This window comes from Martes martes (genome assembly GCF_963455335.1).
Source record: "Martes martes genome assembly, chromosome: 1".
NCBI classification, from domain to species: Eukaryota; Metazoa; Chordata; class Mammalia; order Carnivora; family Mustelidae; genus Martes; species Martes martes.
In genome coordinates, this window is record NC_137888.1 from 195,815,545 (window position 1) to 195,834,567 (window position 19,023).

At 46.7% G+C, this 19,023-nt stretch overlaps 2 protein-coding genes across 2 annotated transcripts in view; one reads left to right on the forward strand and one right to left on the reverse strand.

The window, feature by feature from the left end:
* Positions 1-8,630, forward strand: part of PBRM1 (polybromo 1) — a 130,662-nt gene extending 122,032 nt beyond the window's left edge. The window contains exons 29-32 of the mRNA XM_080823009.1: positions 496-651; positions 3,823-3,893; positions 4,006-4,222; positions 5,783-8,630. Of these exons, the coding sequence (XP_080679135.1) occupies positions 496-651; positions 3,823-3,893; positions 4,006-4,222; positions 5,783-5,955 (617 nt within the window). The 3' untranslated portion in view covers positions 5,956-8,630. The remainder of the gene's footprint in view (positions 1-495; positions 652-3,822; positions 3,894-4,005; positions 4,223-5,782) is intronic.
* Positions 8,631-11,025: 2,395 nt separating this feature from the next.
* Positions 11,026-16,228, reverse strand: UQCC5 (ubiquinol-cytochrome c reductase complex assembly factor 5). Its single transcript, XM_080816375.1, has 2 exons — positions 15,955-16,228; positions 11,026-12,542 (listed from the first exon to the last, which is right to left on the reverse strand). The coding sequence occupies exons 1-2, from the start codon at positions 16,103-16,105 to the stop codon at positions 12,451-12,453; spliced, it is 243 nt and encodes an 80-aa protein (XP_080672501.1). The 5' UTR covers positions 16,106-16,228; the 3' UTR covers positions 11,026-12,450.
* Between the last annotated feature and the right edge of the window lie 2,795 nt (positions 16,229-19,023).

A 19,023-nucleotide genomic window follows, 5' to 3' on the forward strand; every position in this document is an offset into this window, starting at 1 on the left:
CTGGAGAACCATGCTTTGTGATCAGGGCTGTGCGCCTCATTTCCCTCCATTCCAGTTTCCCCTCATGTGTACCCATGATAGGCATATGAGTGTGGGCAGAGTGGAATGATGGGGTTTCTACTGATCAGTTAGAATCGCAGTCGCAGAACTGGTCACTCTGTTTGAACAGCTTGCTATAATCATGACCTTGGGAAGGCTGTTACTGGAACTCCTCTTTATTATTATTTAACTGAAAACATGCAGCGTATTTATCCCAGGGAAGATAACTACAAATAATAATATACTAAGTACTAATTCATCCACAGATGTTGGATTTCATATTTGTAACTTTTTATTTTGTTCATTATTGCAACAAAATAATTGCACTAATTGCCGTTATATCATGCAGTACTAAGGGCGCTTTATTCATTGGTAGTGCATGTGGGGGGGGTTGTTATTACTTAGCTCATGTTGCATGTTAATGATGCATGTCTGAAATTTGTTGTGTCCTTCAAGGCATGATGGGTGGCTATCCGCCAGGCCTTCCACCTTTGCAGGGCCCAGTTGATGGCCTTGTTAGCATGGGCAGCATGCAGCCACTTCACCCTGGGGGGCCTCCACCCCACCATCTTCCGCCAGGTGTGCCCGGCCTCCCGGGCATCCCACCACCGGGTAAGAACTTCATCCTCATTCACTCATTAATCTCATCTTCATATTCTCTTTTTTCCTCCGTCAGCCAGTTGTTCCAGGAGGTAGCTGCTGCCCACTGTGGCCAGCCCTTTCCTCACTGAGAAGCCCAGGGCTGCCAGCAGCAGGGCCTGTCCTGTGTTTTGAGCAGGCAGCTCAGCACCTGTGCCGTCAGGCACCTGACTGCCTAGTGGAGGCGCAGGACACGTGGCAGAGACCAGACTAAGCAGACCATGGGGCAGAAGGCATGCTCGCACACCACTCAGACAATTTGACATGTGCTCAGAAAGTCAAATACAGCCTAGAAGGCCACGCCCTCATTATCAGTGAATGAAGTTTCCCAAATTGCTAGTTCCAAGTCACATATGAAAGCACTTTTGGTCCTGAGTGCACTTCTTCCTCTGAAGGAAGGTTCAATTCTTACTGAAGGATTGTCTTCTGTATAGAATCCTTGCTTCATCTCCTGCTTCTCAAACAGCCCTTCTAAGGGGATTGGAGAGTCACCGATGATGATGAAGAAATCCTTCAGTCAGTCATTCCAGGAACAAAGAGGAGGGAGGGAACAAATTTGCAACGAACACATTTTCTGTCCCCTTAGAAGTATGATATAACATTAAGGGGATATGAGTCCCCTTAGAAGTATGATATAACATTTTAAAGAGCAATGATATAACATTTTAAAGAGCAACACCACCCCACCCTACTGACTGCAGACCCTGATTTAGCTGTCAGCAGAATCTCAGAATTTATTCCATGTGGAAATACATAAATGGAGTTCAGGAAGAACTAGAGGTTTATTTTATAATTAGTAAGTTGAAATACTGTGAAAGGAAAATCACAGGCTCTCATATTAATTGCCATCATATGCAAAAGAGCTGGGCTTCAGCTATAATCTAGTTGGAGGGAATGTGATGACCTGAAGATAACTTAGAATAACATTTGGGCATTATTCAGAATATCCACTAACGGCCTGACCCAGATGACAAAATGTAGAATGTTAGATTTGCTTACACCAGTCGTGGGTTATACGGAATTCCGGACAGTCCTTTAGAGGGTCACCCAGCAGTGTGCAGGGCGAGTGAACCTGGGGGCTTGGCCTAGAGCCTCCAGCCACAGTCCTGTGACTGTTGTTTAGAGAATGGCCAGAACTCCACACACATGTTTGATCCAGATGTACTGAGGAGGAAACGTTTATGGGACTGGGTGCTTCCTATAGAAATGGTGGCCGGTGTGTGAGTCGCTCTTGCAGCACAAGTCAGTTGTAAAATGGGTATACCCACGTGACCGGTAGACTTGGCCTTCATTCTGTGGCCTCTCACCTTGGCGTTGGGTATCGGACTCAGACCAGGTTGGACTTGACTTCCAGGTGCATGTGTTACTCACTGGGAGTCACATCTAAGGCCAGTACCCTCTAAGTAGCAGATAACCTTTTGGTGGATATTGGGCACACTGTGTCCCTTTTCTGTGCTTCAGGTTCTAAACTGCAATGAAGGAGGCACACATACACTTGATTTTAGTAGGAGAGACAGGAAGAACCCCTCTTAGTGCCCACAAGTACACACACACAGACACACACACACCCATCAGCTTAGGCTTTGAGGAGAGGACTCAGGGAGCTCTGGTGACTCAGTCCACATTCTCACCGACTTCCCCCTTGCATGGCCTCTGTAAACAGGAAGCAGGGAAGTGTGCTCGCACAAGCACACACACACATCTGCTCAGGCTTTGAGGAGAGGAGGCCTCAAGGATCTCCTGGTGACTTAGCCCACATTCTCACTGGCTACCCCCTTGCATGACATTTGTAGACAGGAAGTAGAGGGAATTGCTGAGTTGTTTGTGCCCTGCAAAACTAGAGAAAGGCAGCTCAGGGAGGCCCCCTGTGTTGTGGGATGTGAGGAGGGTGAGTGTCTGGGGGGCGGTAGTATGTTGCTGGACTAGCAGCTTACCCACCACAACCTCTTAAACCAGTCACAGATAATCATGAGGATCCTGCTGTGGTGATCCAAGTAAACTTCTGGGTACTTATAAAAATCCCTGCTTTGTAAACAGAAGGCTTATTTTTATGTATTACTTCCTCTCTAACAGATATCTAATCCTTCCTGGAAGTGGCCTTTAGCAATTCTGAGTCTTAGAATAGTGGACTGGTTCTGCCCGGCCAAATTAGCAACATTTTAGAATCCAGAGAAACTAGCCTATGAAGTGAGCTCCTTTTGATCCTTCTTTGTAGCTGGCAGGACTTGTTTAAAGTTTAAACAGCAGCTCACCAGGGTTTGGGCTATAGCTTATTAGTTTTTAATGAAGCGGGACCCTTGCTTATTTCAGCGTCTGTTCAGTGAATGGACAGGACGGTCCCGAGATTGAAACAGCCTCAGACACTGTATTTAGGACATCTCACCATTATCAGCTCGTACCTATGGGACAGAAATTGCTTGTGAGGAATTATCAAGGGAAGTTCACAAAATTATTAACAGGTACAGAGTACAAATATAGTAGGTCCATGAAGTGTCTTTCCCTTTGTCATTTTTGCATCTGAAGTGACAGCAGCGAGCCTGATCTGCCTCCAGGTGATCCTTTTCACAGAGCCGCTCACCAGATGGAAGTGCCCTGTCCGCCAGCATTAGTGACTCCTGTTAGAAGCAGAGGTGCTGGGGCCTGTGAGAGGGCAACAGGGATGTGCCTCCAGTCTCCATGGGGCTCACTAAACTGTGCCCTTGCACAGCCTGTTCCCTTGTGTCCCTGCTCTTGAGCCCGACGGCAGGACCATTACTGCCAAAATGAAACCTGGGCTTCAGTTGCAGGAAAATGTGTCGTCAGAAGAAAATTACTTTGAAAATAGAGACCTAGTCCGACTAAGCTGACTTAGGGGAATGCTAGAAGTGTATGCAAGGTTCAAAGCATTTCTAAGCCATGAATAATTAATGCACATCTGACAGGTTGTACTAGCATTATACTTAAAGTACCTAAAAGACAACAGAACGTGAATTTTCTTTGTGAATACTGCATCCCATTTTGGGTGCAGAGGGTTCCTATCGACAAAAATTCAAGGGCAGAGATCCATTGGTTTGCATTATAAATGGCATCATTTCTTATCAGTAGTTTTTCAGTAGTCCTCTCAACCCAGAGCCTCTAACTGTGCCATTGCATTCTGAATTATAGGTGTGATGAACCAAGGAGTGGCCCCTATGGTGGGGACTCCAGCACCAGGCGGAAGTCCATACGGACAGCAGGTGAGCCTCTCAGTTGGATTTTCTAGGACTTGACAGAATTCAAGTTACCCTCTTTCTCAGAGTGCGTGCCAGGTGTTTTTTTCCCCTCACCATGTGCTCTGTGTTCTTTCAGGTAGGAGTTTTGGGGCCTCCAGGGCAGCAGGCACCACCCCCATATCCTGGCCCACATCCAACTGGCCCCCCTGTCATACAGCAGCCGACAACGCCCATGTTTGTGGCTCCCCCACCAAAGACACAACGGCTTCTCCACTCAGAGGCCTACCTGAAATACATCGAAGGACTCAGTGCTGAGTCAAACAGCATTAGCAAGTGGGACCAAACCCTGGCAGGTAAGGAGTCCTTCTCAGCAAGCCTTTGTGAAGTCTCACTGCTGTTGGCATTATATTGTGGGGTAGATACCCACTTTTCTCAGAGGAGTAAAATGAATTCTGTATTTAATAGAAGGGTTTGGAGCTTTTTTGTGGAGTGACATCACACACTGAAAATGGGGCTTTTGCTGAATTTCTGAGTTTTGTCATAAACATCACTGCTATCTTTTTAAGTATATTCTGAATTTTTTCAATCCTTTTTTAGGCATTTGGGCATTAGTATAGATGCATTTGGGTAAATTAAAAATTCCTTCGGTTCAGGGGCACCTGGGTGGCTCAGCCGGTTAACCTGTTTCAGTTAACCTATCAAGTTACTTATTCAGTTCAGCAGACTTAATGTGTTTTCAGTACATACTAAAATAACTTGCCTGGGGCTCTGGGTGGCTCAGTCAGTTTAAGTGTCTGACTCTTAATTTTGGCTCAGGTCATGATCTCTGGGATGTGAGCTCAAACCCTAAGTGAGGCTTCACAGTGGGCAGTGAGCCTGTTTAAGTTTCTTTCTCCCTCTGCCCCTCCCCCCCCATAAAGTTAAATTAAATCAAATTAAATTAAATTAAATAACTTGGCTGATTTCTGGAAGGAAAGGTACAAGCTCCTACTCATCATTCTTCATTTCTTTTTTTTTTTTTTTAAACTAGTGCCAGAGGGCAGGAGCAGTGGGAGGGGCAAAGGGAGAGGGAGAGAGTCTCGAGCAGACCCCATGCTGTGTGCAGGGCCTGATGTGCGGCTGGATCTCCCATTGCTGAGATCAGTCACCCTTGAGATCGTGACCTGAGCTAAAATCAAGCTAAAATCAAGCCATCCCGGTGCCTCTCATTCTTCATTCTAAACCAGTTTGATCATTTGATTTCTTTCAGAGTAATAGGTATGTTTTTGCTTTCCTCACATTTTCCTTTTTAGGAACTTTTGTTAACACTGAAGAATTATTAATTTTTTAAAGAGCAATTTACTTGAGAAAGAGAGCAGTGAGGAGGGGCAGAGGGAGAGCGAGAGCAAGTCTCAGACAGACTCCACACTGAGCACAGAGCCCAGCATGGGGCTTGAGATCATAACCTGAGTCAAAACCAAGAGTTGGACGCTTAAACAACTGCAACACCCGGCATCTCTGAAGAAATGATTAGTCATCAGGACTGCCTGCAACACAATACTAGTGATTAGATCTTTTAGGTATTTGTGCAACTCTGATGTTCCCATTCATAGAGAATTATGTTATACTGTGCAGCTCTTTTGTTAAGTCATTATTATAAATTCGAGAATTTCTAAAATACAAAGCATAAAGCAGTAAGACATCTTAGCTAGGTAGACTCATACCTAAGTGCACAATTTTTTTAAAAAAAGATGCCTAATAAAATGATAGAGAAGACATTTGCTTGGAAATACCCTGCAGAGTTAAAATTCATAATACTTAATAAATAATAAGTGTTATATGCTTTAATAAATAACCAGACCTTAGGTCTGAGGGGGAAATTGTTACCTTAAAATTCTTACTTTTCTTTCCCTTGTGTGCATTTTAATTTTCAGCTCGAAGACGCGATGTCCATTTGTCAAAAGAACAGGAGAGCCGCCTCCCCTCTCACTGGCTGAAAAGTAAAGGGGCCCACACCACCATGGCAGATGCCCTCTGGCGCCTTCGGGATTTGATGCTCCGAGACACCCTCAACATTCGCCAAGCATACAATCTAGAAAACCTTTAATCACATCAATTACGTTTCTTTTATAGAAGCATAAAGAGTTTTGTGGAACAGTAGCCATTTTAGTTACTGGGGGTGGGGGGTGGAACAAAGGATGATAATTTTTATTGCATTTTACTGTACATCACAAGGCCATTTTTATATAAGGACACTTTTAATAAGCTATTTCAATTTGTTTTTGTTATATTAAGTTGACTTTATCAAATACACAGAGATTTTTTTGCATATGTTTCCTTCGTTTAAAACCAGTTTCATAATTGGTTGTATATGTAGACTTGGAGTTTTATCTTTTTACTTGTTGCCATGGAACTGAAACCATCAAAGGTTTTGTCTTGGCTTGGGGTTTTGGTTTTTGGTTTTTGGTTTTGTTTTTTTATAAAAGAACAAACAAAATGAAAAAAATACACACACACACACGCACGAGAGTTTACAGATTAGTTTAAGTTGACAATGAAATGTGAAGTTGGTCCTAGTTTACATCTTACAGAGGGGAGTGCACTGGAGTCTGCTTCACGTACCTGAGTATCTTAAGCCACTTTGGCAGAAGCTGTCTTTTACAGTTGAAGTGAGAAGTTGTTATTTTAGGTTACAGGTGTTTGGCAGACCTGGCACATTTGCTCTGTTAACTCAGAGACTTGCTCCAGAAATCTGAAGTCAGTGCTGTGCATCCTTCTGCCCCTGGTGCATCTCCTGGACCCCCGGAGGGGGGAGCACGGTTTCTTGTGCTCTTAGTCATCTGTGGTGTCAGTTAGTTTTGCAGAACACATGCACAACCCTGAATTATCTTTAGTCTTGGCAGGTAAGTTTAAAGGTACTTTTGATCTATTTATATTGAATTCACAATTTATGCCTATACTTGCTAGATGATTTAAAATTTTAAATCTCTTACATTGAAAACCATTAAGTTCGCCTTGAAAAGTATTGAGGTGTGCATAGAGGTGATTTATTTTTTAAACCTAACACCTAAACTAACATAGCAAAGGGAGTGCATAACCAGATACGAGCTTTGTCAGAAGCATAATTGTAAAAAGGGTAGATTGTCTACATAAGCGCGTATGTTTTCGTATCTTTATTTCCTCACCAGATGTGGCATTTTTTTTTTTCTAAGTTTCAGTGTTGTAATTCTCAACCAGAAACTTAAGGCTTTCTAAAATGTTTTTTAAATTTAACTTGTGCTTTTGAATTTCAGGAGAAAGTAATTATAATCTAAGAAAATACTCACTTAAAAAGACCATTATGGATCCCAAACATTTGGGGTTGACCCTTTCTCTTTCACAAGAGCCTAGAATGAGTATCTGGAGGCAGCGTATGCGCTGACAGGTAGAAAAGCACCACACCTGGATTCCCCTCAAGGTTTTTGAAACCTGTTTTTTTTGTAACAAGATTGTTGCCATTTTGGTGGAGCGTCCCTTGCTGTTTGTAAATTGAGAGAGTGACTCTCACAGGATACTTTTTTCTTTTAATCTGGTATGAATCAATACCTGGATATTTAATTGCCATTCTTATGAAATCATGGGGACAAAAGTGTGTAGAATGGAAATAAGTCTCTTGTATTCTAGATACTTTAAATACAGGAGGCCCTTGTAACCTCATTGTCTATAGTCAACCACTGGGTCTCAGTTTGCATCAAGTGTTTTGAATAATTCTGAATTTTAAAAAATGTATTGCAATAGTTTGTCAGTACCTTATTGTTAAACTGAATCAGAGAAAGAAATCTTCAGTTCCTAGTGATTTGGGCCACTGAGTCATCATGGACTGTATAATACAATCAGATTATTTTATTTCTAGACATTCTTGAATTACACCAAAGAACCTGAAATCTAATTTTGGTTAAGTTATTTATTTATTTCATGCACCCATCTTATTTCCCTTTTTAAGGTCTGGATGAGACTTCTTTGGGAAGCCTCTAAAAACTCTTCACTGTGGGCTAGGTGGGGCATTAGAAGCCAGGGCACTCCTCCTCCAGGCTCCTTCCCAGTGTCTAGAGGTGCTGTAGAAACCATAGATTCAGCCAGGGGCTTCCCTAAGGCAGTGCAGAGCCGGGCCAGGGGGCCAGTAGGCAGGCCCTAATTAAGTTTAAAAAAAAAAAAAAATCTATGTATTTATTTTAGAATCATGTCTTTCTGTATATTAACTTGGAGAGTATCAGTGAATATATAGCATATAAGATTTGAGGTCAGCCATCTTCCAAAAAAGATAAGCCAAAAAAAATTGTTTTAAATGTCCTGACTTAAGAAAGTACAAGTGAACTATATACATCCCCCCCCCCACCCATGAAATTTAGGAACTAGTGATATGGCTTAGAAAGTTTAATGGCCTAAATGTTTTCAAAATGTAAGTTCATTTGGAAAAGAATTTTGTTTATTTGGAGGAAAACCTATAGGTTTAAAATAGTATGTCAGCCAACTGATTTAAAAGGCCTTTGAACTGCTTTGATTTTGAACCCACCCTTGTCTTCCTATGAGGAAGAACTGACAGGGGACACTTCTTGTGTGAAATCTCAAACTGGTGTTGTTGACTTCTGAGCTTGAACATTTGCAGACCTAATTAAAAACTTGGTTTATTCTAATTTCTGTATCAGAGGAGGTTTAAGTGGTAACTAGTCCTATAACATGTATGTATCATATGTTTGTTCATCTAAAGCTTTTTAATCCAAATAAAAATGGAGTTTGCAAAGTGATTTGGATTAACCAGGTTTGGTTGTTCTGTTAAAGCTGTGTCAGATGTTAGGTTCAAGCAGGCTTAATTCCTGCAAGTCTTGATTCTATGCTGACAGGGATATAGCTGCCAATTTAAGGGAACAAAACTCCTCAGGTGGAGGCCAAAGTCAGTGAGTGAGCAGACCCTGGTTTAGGGCTCAGGCTGCATTAGCACAGGCCAAATGCAGTCACACTGCAGCTCAACGTGCCCTACGCCACGCTTCTCGGGCAGTCAAGGAATTCCTAACATGTCCTCATCGTGGGCAGAAATACAGGTTGAAGTTAAAATTGGAGAATTACTGATGGTGGAAGGTAAGGAAAGCATGTCTTGTATCATAAAGCAATGTAAGCCCTTTGTCAAACAGTCAGCTGTCTGTGGCCAGAAGAGACAGGTGGCCCAGGTTATGTCTTTAACATACTTATAAGCTCTTAAAAACATGACCACACTTTTAATAGAAGTGTTGGTAAAATCAACCAACTGTTTTCCTCTAATATCACTTTGCAAATCCCTGTGGCTCTGTACCCCTAAGTGTTTAGGGCTGTACTGCCATCTGTGCTTATGAGCATACTTTGAATAATCATTGAATAGTCAGACATTCCCGCTGAACACTGAGCGAACAAATACTGCTGTGACTCTGTTCCTTTTCAGTTTGGAAGTGTGCTAGATCAGCTGAACAAAAGTTCAGAGCTGAACACGTAATAGACTGCTTCTGTCCCCGGAATATATGTGGCATTGATGCCTTGTGGGTTGCACATAAATGTGACAAGAAATTCCCAATTTAGTGCACATGTGTAGAGTGTGAACTGATAATGTACTGCTTTTCTAGGAGAGAACTGCTTTGGAAAGCACCGTGGTCCAAATGTGCACTTTTTTTTTTTTTTTAAGATTTATTTATTTGACAGAGATCACAAGTAGGCAGAGAGGCAGGCAGAGAGAGAGGAGGAAGCAGGCTCCCAGCTGAGAAGAGAGCCGGATGCAGGGCTCAATCCCAGGACCCTGGGACCATGACCCGAGCTGAAGGCAGAGGCTTTAACCCACTGAGCCACCCAGGTGCCCAAATGTGCACTTTTTTTTTTTTTTTAAGATTTTATGTATGTATTTGACAGATCACAAGTAGGCAGAGAGGCAGGCAAAGAAAGTAGGGAGGAAGCAGGCTCCCTGCTGAGCAGAGAGCCCGATGCGGGGCTCGATCCCAGGACGCTGGGAACACGACCTGAGCCGAAGGCAGAGGCTTTAACCCACTAAGCCACCCAGGCGCCCCAAATGTGCACTTTTTTAAAGAGAAGTAACTTGGTGTGAAAAATTGAGACATACGAAAAGAGAAGAGAGATCAATGTGTTTAAATTATACATCTGAGATTTAGGCAAGACTTTCAGAATAGAGGGCAGCCCCCTTGGGTCCCCTCCCTTCCCAGGAGCTTTGTACTATCACTTTGCTATCGCTCAGTTAACCATGCTTTGCTGCCCCCCCACCACCAAAAGACTTCCAGAATAGGATCATTAGAGGGATCAAGATAGCCCTCATTTATTGAGAATCTACTGCCTACCTAAGTTAACTTTCCCTATCAGTTCATCTGGTAAAGTGAAGCGCTCCAAAGCCCACTTTCCTTAATTTTTTAAAAGATTTTATTTATTTATTTGACAGAGATCACAAGTAGGCAGAGAGGCAGGCAGTTTGGGGATGGGGGAGAGCAGGCTCCCCGCTGAGCAGAGAGCCCGATGCGGGGCTCAATTCCAGGACCCCGAGATCATGACCCAAGCTGAAGGCAGAGGCTTTAACCCACTGAGCCACCCAGGCGCCCTAAAAGCTCACTTTCCTTACCCAACACCATAGTGGAAGTAAATTTCAAGCAATAAATGCTGATTCAATTTTTGTCATTCCAGAAGTATTGGTTTTTAAAACCTGGGTCATCAAATGTTTTGCCGCGTAGTTTACACTAGGAGGCGCTGCAGTCCGCATGTAAGAGCATTGCTCTTACCGTTTATTAAAGTTCCCTAAGTAGTTCCTGTGTCTAGTAAGTCAGGCAGAGTCAGATTCTGTACTAGGAGGGTTAAAGTTTGTTTTAAGGTGAATTTAAAAAGTTTTCACCTCAGTTAACAGAGGTTAGTTTTTACCCTCTAGCATCGAAACTGATAGGCTCTGAAAGTACCTTCAATTTAATGCAGTAATTGCTTTGCCAGTCTCCTTGCCTTAAAGTGACATTTCTTATCTACAAAGTGTTGTTGTCCTTCAGTAAAGCAGCACGCTAATATAGATTTTTAAAAAAAGAAAGAAAACTCTTAAGGAAGGTTAAACATGAATTTGTAGCTCGTGATTTTCTCTGGGGTGCAGACAGGGAGGTAGGCCAGGAAGGGAACCCACAGCAGACATATAAGTTGGTTGACAGTTTTATTAGCATTTACAACTTTCCTTTGTAAACAGTGTGTCCATTACATATTCTCTGTATAAATCAGTACTAAACTAAAACTGGGATGGGGGAAGCATGGAATAAGGCCATGTTAACTAGGAGAATCCAACCACAACGTAATTCCTTACGCTGTAGTCTAACCACTAAAATGCCTGTGAGGTTAGGTTCACCAGGAACTCTGTGAGGTTAGGTTCCCCAGGAACTTTCTAGGCACACAAGTGCACAGGAGAAACACCTCCCTCTCCCTGCTGCTGCAGGTCATCACTGGTCTTTGCATTCAAGCCATCTCTAAGCAGTGACTGAGCTGGTATGGGTAGTGCTTGAAGGAGATCTGAGTAGTCAGTGGCTTGCTGTTTATACTGAATTGGTTCTAACATCAACGGACTGAAATTAGAAAAAGAAAAAACCCTAGAAAAGCTTGGGAAGGTATGTTTGTGGCAGAGATCTTAAACTTGAGAATACCCTGTGGCCTTAAGCATCTGCTTCTGTAATATTCATGAGCAATTGTTAGAAACCTTCTTACATATAGAGATATGTTCTTCTTACACATAGAGATATGTTCTTGATGAAATAGATGTTGGATGTAGTTACCAAGCTTGGAGTAAAAGAAAAAAGAAAATGGATAAAGCCTTTGTTTTTGCTATCAGCTGACCCAAACTTACTCTGGGTCAAATTACAAAATCTCTCCCCAGTAGACTGAGCCTCTGACTTAGCTGAAGTCTGTGGTGGTTTTATGGTTTTGCTTTTTCAGTGTGAAGGTTCACTTTCTTAGGGAAGGAGCAATGTCTTTACCTTCAGCAGCTGGATGAAAGCACATCTTCATCACAGACAAGTGTGAAGCCTCCCCCCTCTTCCTGGAGCTCCAGCAGCCCTTGTATGTTCGTGGGGACAGGCAAAGGAAGGGGTTATTTCTGTTCACAAGAGCACCTGACCTGAGTAATGTGTGGTCAGGAATTCCCACCAGCCTCGCAAAATGGTGACAGATTGGTAGCTGGCAGAAATGTAATCTGCATAATTATCCTGGTTTAAATAGTCGTGGAATGGAGAGCTTACTTTTATGTCCATGATTAAATCTGAATTCTGCAAAAAAGTAAGGTTATCAATTTGTTGCCTAGAACAAAAGACTTTGCAAACAATTCAGACTGTACTAAAAAAGCATCCTGCTTGATCCTTGAATTGTTTAAGAAATATTTCATAGAATAGATTCATTGGGCAGGTATGTTTCAGGAGGAAATAGTTTTTCCGTTAAGTGTTGTCCAAAAGTGACTTAGGAAGTATTGAAGCAGACAGGAAAACTATAAAAATTCTTTGTCAAGGCAGTTCTGAATAAGAACAAGAGATTCGAAAGGTACATTTTCAAAGGAGTTGAAACCAGCAGTGAAATTTCATATTCACTTTATTGACGGCTGAAGTTCAGTCTCCGATGCATTTTCCAGCCTTCTCTGATACCGTCGTTCTGAGGCTTTTCTACGGTAGACATCATCTGTGTCAAATAAAAATTTTACTTAGACTTTTAAGAAATAGGAAGTAAAGGTACCTAGGTCTGACTAATTTAACCAACAGTCTAGGTCTGTCAGCTTTTTATGAATCTCATTGTTTAACTCAAGGCCAAAATAAATTTCATTTAAAACAAAACTTGGACGGGGGTGTGCCTGGGTGCCTCGGTCGGTTAAGCGGCTGCCTTTCGCTCAGGTCATGGTCACAGGGTCCTGGGATTGAGTCCTGCATCGGGTTCCCTGCTCCATAGGAAGCCTGCTTCTCCCTCTGCCTGCCATTCCCCCTGCTTGTGCACATTCCCTCTCTCTCTCTGACAAATAAAATCTTTAAAAATTTAAAAAAAAAATGAGTTAAATGCAGTTCTGCACGTCAATAGCATGGTGACAGTCCGTGTCTTCAAAGATAGGATCGTGTCCTAGCACACCTCTTAGCAATGTTTTAAGACTTTCCTCACTTCCTTCCCTACCCCACCCCCCAAAATGTCTATTTTCTCTGAAATCATCCTTAACTAAAGTGTGTCAAAGGCACTTCTTGCCCTTTGGCTCTGCAGCTCCCTTGCCCATCCCCAGGAACTCAGAGTGGGGAGGTCAGGTCAGGTCCCTTGTTCTTGGCTATGCTTTTCCACACTGCTGATTCTCCACCCTCTTCCTTTTTGGCTTTTGCCATCTGCCACAGTCTTCTCTGCAAGGGCACCTGCTCTCTACTCCCCTTCAATCACTGAAAACGCTGACATCTAGGTCAGGCTCCTTGACCTGTCCTGTGCTATCTTCCCAGGCAACACCACCCACCGTGAGGATGAAGCGCTCGTCCCCTTCGCCTCCTTGACTTCTCCAGCCAACCTGTGCCATCTACTTGCAGTGCTCTCTCAAATAATTCACCCTGCTCTGACCGATTCCTCTACTACCTTTCTAGGCATTCTGTCCTTGGACCTCTATTAAGTTCTTCCCCAGGCACTTGGCCCCTGAATACCCCCCTCAGCCCCACCTTGTTCTGTCTTCCTGCTCAAACCAGCTGCAATTCCCTCCTAGCAATATCAACTTCTTGACACACCTTCAAAACCCCAACTACAGATTCACCCAGCTGCCCTCCTCCATCCCTCTCTCTGCTTGCTTTGCACTGTGGGGCCAACTAATGCATTTAACTGGGCCCTTGGTGATGCCTAACAATCCTGTTTCCTCAGTCATGACCCTGACCCACCCTCACTCACCCCCAGATGGCCATGAACTTTCTTCACACAGATCAGTCATCAATAGAGAACTAACTTCTAGCTAACTTCCAAGGGCTACTCCTATGGCCCTGCTCTGATCCCAACCTCTCCTACCTTCTCAAGAACCAGTTGTCTGCAGCCTCTCTCCACTCCCCTTTACTGACCAGCATCTTTGTCTCTCCTGGAGGGCTGACCTCCCATTCGCCTAGTCAGAGTTTCTGGACCTCCTGTCTTCTGTGATAAACCCTCCTGGTTTCCCGCCTTGTCTCTCCAGCCATTGCCAATCACCCTTGAAATGTTGGGATTGGACTCTGACTTTAATCACAATCTGCTTTTGAATGACCCACAAACCCATATCCATGGCCCAGATGTGCCTCCTGAGCTTCAGATCTGTATAACCATGTCCACCTTAGCATGTCCAAAACAGAGTCCAGACTGTCCTGCCAGTATCCCCCCTGCACCACACCAGCCTGTCCTACCGGAAGCCTCCCCTGCTCATCCCCTGAGTCCACTCAATCACCAGGCCCTGTCATTATCACCTCCCAGGTATCTCTCAACTCCACTCACTTCTTGGCATCCCGTCTGTCCCCACCCAACCAGGCTACCGTCTCAGACCTGAACAGCCACACAGCCCAAGTATTCTCGCCTCCTCTCCCCAAGAAGCCATTCTCCTCATGTGATAATCCACTGCTGCTTAAAACCCTTCAATCCTTTGGGTACAGTCTTGGTTCTCCAGTCCTGTGGCCCTGCCCAGGCATATTTCTAACCACTTCATCCCTCACTCTGCTCACCTGCAGTCCCTCAAACAGTAAATATCCACACCGTGGCCCCGTGTTTGCTCTCACCACTAGCATGAGACACTTTCAACTCCACTAACATTCCCCTCATCTGGCTGACCTACTCAGTCAGTCTGCAGTCCCCACCTGACATGGTAACTCCTGGATGCCTTCCCTGCACCATCTGATCCAACTGAGGTAGCCCCACCCAAGACTGCCATTGCCCCCCCCCCACACACACACACACTTCCCCTCACAGCACTGATCACACTTAATAGTAATTGACTTTATGATGGGTCTCTGCCATTAGAACTCTTGTGGAGTGGGGGACTCTCTACCTTGTTCCTTATATACTCTCGGGTGCTCATTAAATACTAATGAATGGATAAACAAAAGGACTAATCTTTGGAAACACTAATGTAACAATGTTTTTAAAATAAGGGTTGGGGGGAACCCCTGGATGGATCAGTGTGTCTGCCTTCAGCTGAGGTCATAATCCCAGAGTCCTGGGACCCAGCCCTGCATCGGATCAGGCTTCCTCCGGATCAGGCTTCCTCCTCCGTGGGGAGCCTGCTTCTCCCTCTGCCTTTCCTCCTGCTTGTGCTCTTTCTATCAAATCAATCAATCAATCTTTAAAAAGTTAAGGGTTGGCGGGGTGCCTGGCTGGCTCAGTCAGTGGAGCATGCAACTCTTGATCACAGGGTTGTGGGTCTGAGCCCCATGTTCAGTATAGAGATTATTTTTTAAAATCTTTTTTTTTAAGATTTTTTTTTTTTTTAAATAAGGGTTGGCAGTTCACAAATGACACGTTTCTAGAGAGGGATAAAGCAGAAAGGACCTAGGGGGTGGGAAAGTCTTTCCAGAAGGAGAACTGGCCTTTCCAGAGCTAGTGTTCCACAAAGCAGCGCCCGGCACTCTTTCCACAGTGCTGGCCCCTGGTGCCAATGACTCTGCCCGGCAAAGACAAAGACAGTGGTAGTTAGGCCGGCAGACCGGCTCCTTCCAGGGTTTGGACTGAGGAATCCAGAAGAGGGCTGGCCAATTAGCAGGAGTTTCCCTGAATCTTCAGGATTCCACTCCCTTCCACGGCGCTGTCAACAAGTCTGTTCCTTAGGACCAAACAACGTCACCGGCCCGCAAGGACGCGGGGCAGGCTTGAGAGCAGAGCGTCCTGCATCGAGTCACGTGCTCTCCCCGAAAGTGCAGGGAAGGTCTCAAGGTTGGACGCCGACATGCCTTTGTCACCCCGGGCCGCGAACGGAACCGTCCTTGCCCTTCTAACCACGGTAAGAGCAGCTCAGCGCTCTGAATGGAACGAGCCGTCTGCAACCTAAGACCGTCCCCCAGGAAAACGGGTCCCTAGCCGCCTCCTGCCTTCCTGAAATGAGACGGACCCTGCTGCACCCCCAACTTACAGAAGGTCTCCTGGCCCACACGCATTTTAATCATGATCCACTCCATCGTTCCTCCCAGGACAAAAAAAAAGGGCAGGAACCTGTAGACGCCGAATCGCTCCTTCCCAGGCACCCGCTGCAGGACCCGCTTCACCTGGGCCCTGGAAAACATGCCCGACCCAGGTCGTGGAGAGGGGTACGGCGGAACCGGGAGCCACCGGAGCTGCCCCAGCCCCCGGACTGGAGCGCCCAGCTACAGCCGAGCCCGAAAGCCTGGTTACGGTGGTACGGCGGCCCTGCCCAGCAGCCAGGCGCGTGCTGAGCTGAAGGAGCGCCGAGCCCCCGACCCAGAGCCTGAGCGCCTCCACCAATCAGAGTGCCGTGGGGCGCCGCGGATCCGCCAGTCCGAATGCGGCGAAGCGCGCGTGCTCCGTGAGGCCCAACTCAGCCGGAGGGAGCTGGCGCAGGCGCCTCGCCTCTGGAGGCGGGGCGGCCCGAGAGGGCGGGGTATCCCACGTGGCGTCGAGCCGGCCCTCCCCGGCCTCCCCTTTGCAAGCCAGCGCTCGGAGTTGGCCGCGGCACCCCCTACTCTGCCACCGCCATCTTTTTTCTTAAAGTCCTGGTAGAAGTGATGACCCGCTCTGGTGGTATAAACATATACTGCGCTTTACTCTAAAAGGCAGTCATGCAATGCTTTGCATTTATTTCAGGGTCGTGACTGATGACTAGAATTCTAAAAATAACAGAATCCGATATGCATTTTTGAAAGGTGAACTTTATCATGATCACAACAAAAGTCCAAGCAATCACCTCGTGCGAACAACCCTGATATTAATAGAACTATCTTGTCTGGGGCACTTACCCTTACGCAGGGGCATGTAGGTCCTTTTTACGCATCACCTCCTTATTCCCAATAATCACAGAACAGCAGAGCGGCTCAAGAGCATGGGCTTTGTCAAACCACATCCCTTGCTCCACAAAGTGGGGCCTTTCTTTGATGCTGTGAGGATTTAGAAGTAATAGGAATAAAGCACTTGGGGCGCCTGGGTGGCTCAGCGGGTTAAAGCCTCTGTCTTCGGCTCAGGTCATGATCCCAGGGTCCTGGGATCTAGCCCCGCATCAGGCTCTCTGCTCCGCAGGGAGCCTGCTTCCTCCTCTCTCTCTCTGCCTGCCTCTCTGCCTACTTGTGATCTCTGTCAAGTAAATAAATAAAATCTTAAAAAAAAAAAAAAAAAGGAATAAAGCACTTAACCCTATGCCCGCAGCATGATAACTGATCCATTATCGTCAGCTAAAACACGAGGATGATAGCGTGACAATGATATGCCGGGTACCAGCTCTTTATATGTATTCTAGAACCTAGGCACATTCTCCTTTATTTACATCATCCCGTTTTATGGACGGGAAACTGAGAAGTTAGGAGATTAAGCCAGGCAGGAGCACCAGAGCCTTCATTCACGCTTGCTGAGTCCCTGTGCATGCTATAAGGGACTGTCACCTCATCACCTAAGGCTAGAAAAACAACAGGGGCCTATCTTTGAGAAGGGAGACAACTATTACACAGTCTAAGAACATCAAATGGAAACAAAGTCAATAAAAAAGTTCGGTGGTATGAACACAAAATATACAAAAATAGGCTGGAGAAGAGAGAGAGCGCAAGCAGGGCCCCTGGCACAGGTCACAGAGTCTGGAGCTGAGCTGCTGGCCCAGAGCTGCTTCCTGGATCACCTGCCTTCTCCTGGGGTCTACCCTACCCAGCTCCCTGCATACTGGCTTGGAGGCTCACTCCAGGTTCTCCTCTTGGTGGCTCTGGGAGCCTGTCACCGCCGGGCACCCATCTCCCACCCTGAGGAAGCTTACTTATGGACAAGTCCCAAAGGCCGACCTAGCTCAGCTGGGCTCCCATGGGACTACCCTTCGGCCTCCATCCGCACCCCTCCCCCGCCCCGCCACAGCTCCTGGCCCAGGATCTGGCCCACGGTTGGTAGGTTTTCAGCCAAGGTACAAATACGCCCTTAAACCGGGAGGAGCACCCCAAGGAAACAGTGTCCAGCTAGCCAGCTCCCCACCGATGGGGCACATCCATGCTCTGTCGGCTGCCTCAGGGCCTAGCGTTAGGCCTGGGACGCAAGCGGACTCAGGAAACAGATTTGAGTAGAAATAACAGGTGGAGAATAGTTGCAAGCAGGGAAGCAGAATGTCTATGGAAAGTCTGGAGACCAGAAGACTAGAAGAGACCACAGCATCTCAAGAGGGGCCCCAAGGGAGAAAGCGAAGGGTGGGGTCGGTGAGGTCGTTTGCTGAGGTCAGAACCAGGCAGGTGCAATGACCCCGGGCCCACCACTCTGCACTGCACCGCTCCGTCCTTGTCCTCCTGCTCTGAGTTAAAAGGGATCACCTGCGTATGGTACAGGGCGGGACCAAGAAGGAGCTGCTTCAGCGGGCGTGGGCGGCACTGCGTGTCCCTGCGGATCCCGGGGTCTCACCCGGCGTGGGGCTGGCACCGGACGGCGCGAGATAAGGCCTCTTTATTCGCTAGAGTGAAACGGGCCAGCCCCTGGTCTGCGCGGAACAGGACCTCCGGAGCAGGACTGGCGGGGAACGGCGGCGGAGCTGAGGTCAGGAGGACTTGGGGGGGGGGGGAGGGGGCGGTGGAGAAGGGGCAAGAGGACCCGGGAGCGAAGGGGGAGACAGAGGACCGGGGGGTGGGGTGGGGGAGGATGTCAGGACGGGGGGGGGGGTGTCGCCGCGCTCTGGCCGTCCCCTTCCCGCTCCCCGGCCGTCCATAGCCTCAAGGAGACGGCTGTTCTTGGCCCTCCGACCTCCCGGGAGCGGGACCGAGGGAGCGGGGTCGAGGAAGCGGCCATCACCGCCGTGGCGACCGAAGGGGGGCGCAGAGCGCTGAGTCCTCGGCCTCGCGGAGACGGGGGAGGGGGCCCGGGAGTCCGCCCCGCCCCGCCCCGTCCCGTCCCGGGACCTCCCGCCCCCCCGGGCCGAGGGGCGCGCCCATTGGCCGGCGGGGCTCCGCGCGCCGCGCCCATTGGCCGGCCGCCGTGAGGAGCACGCGGCCACCGTGGCGGGCGCGCAGTC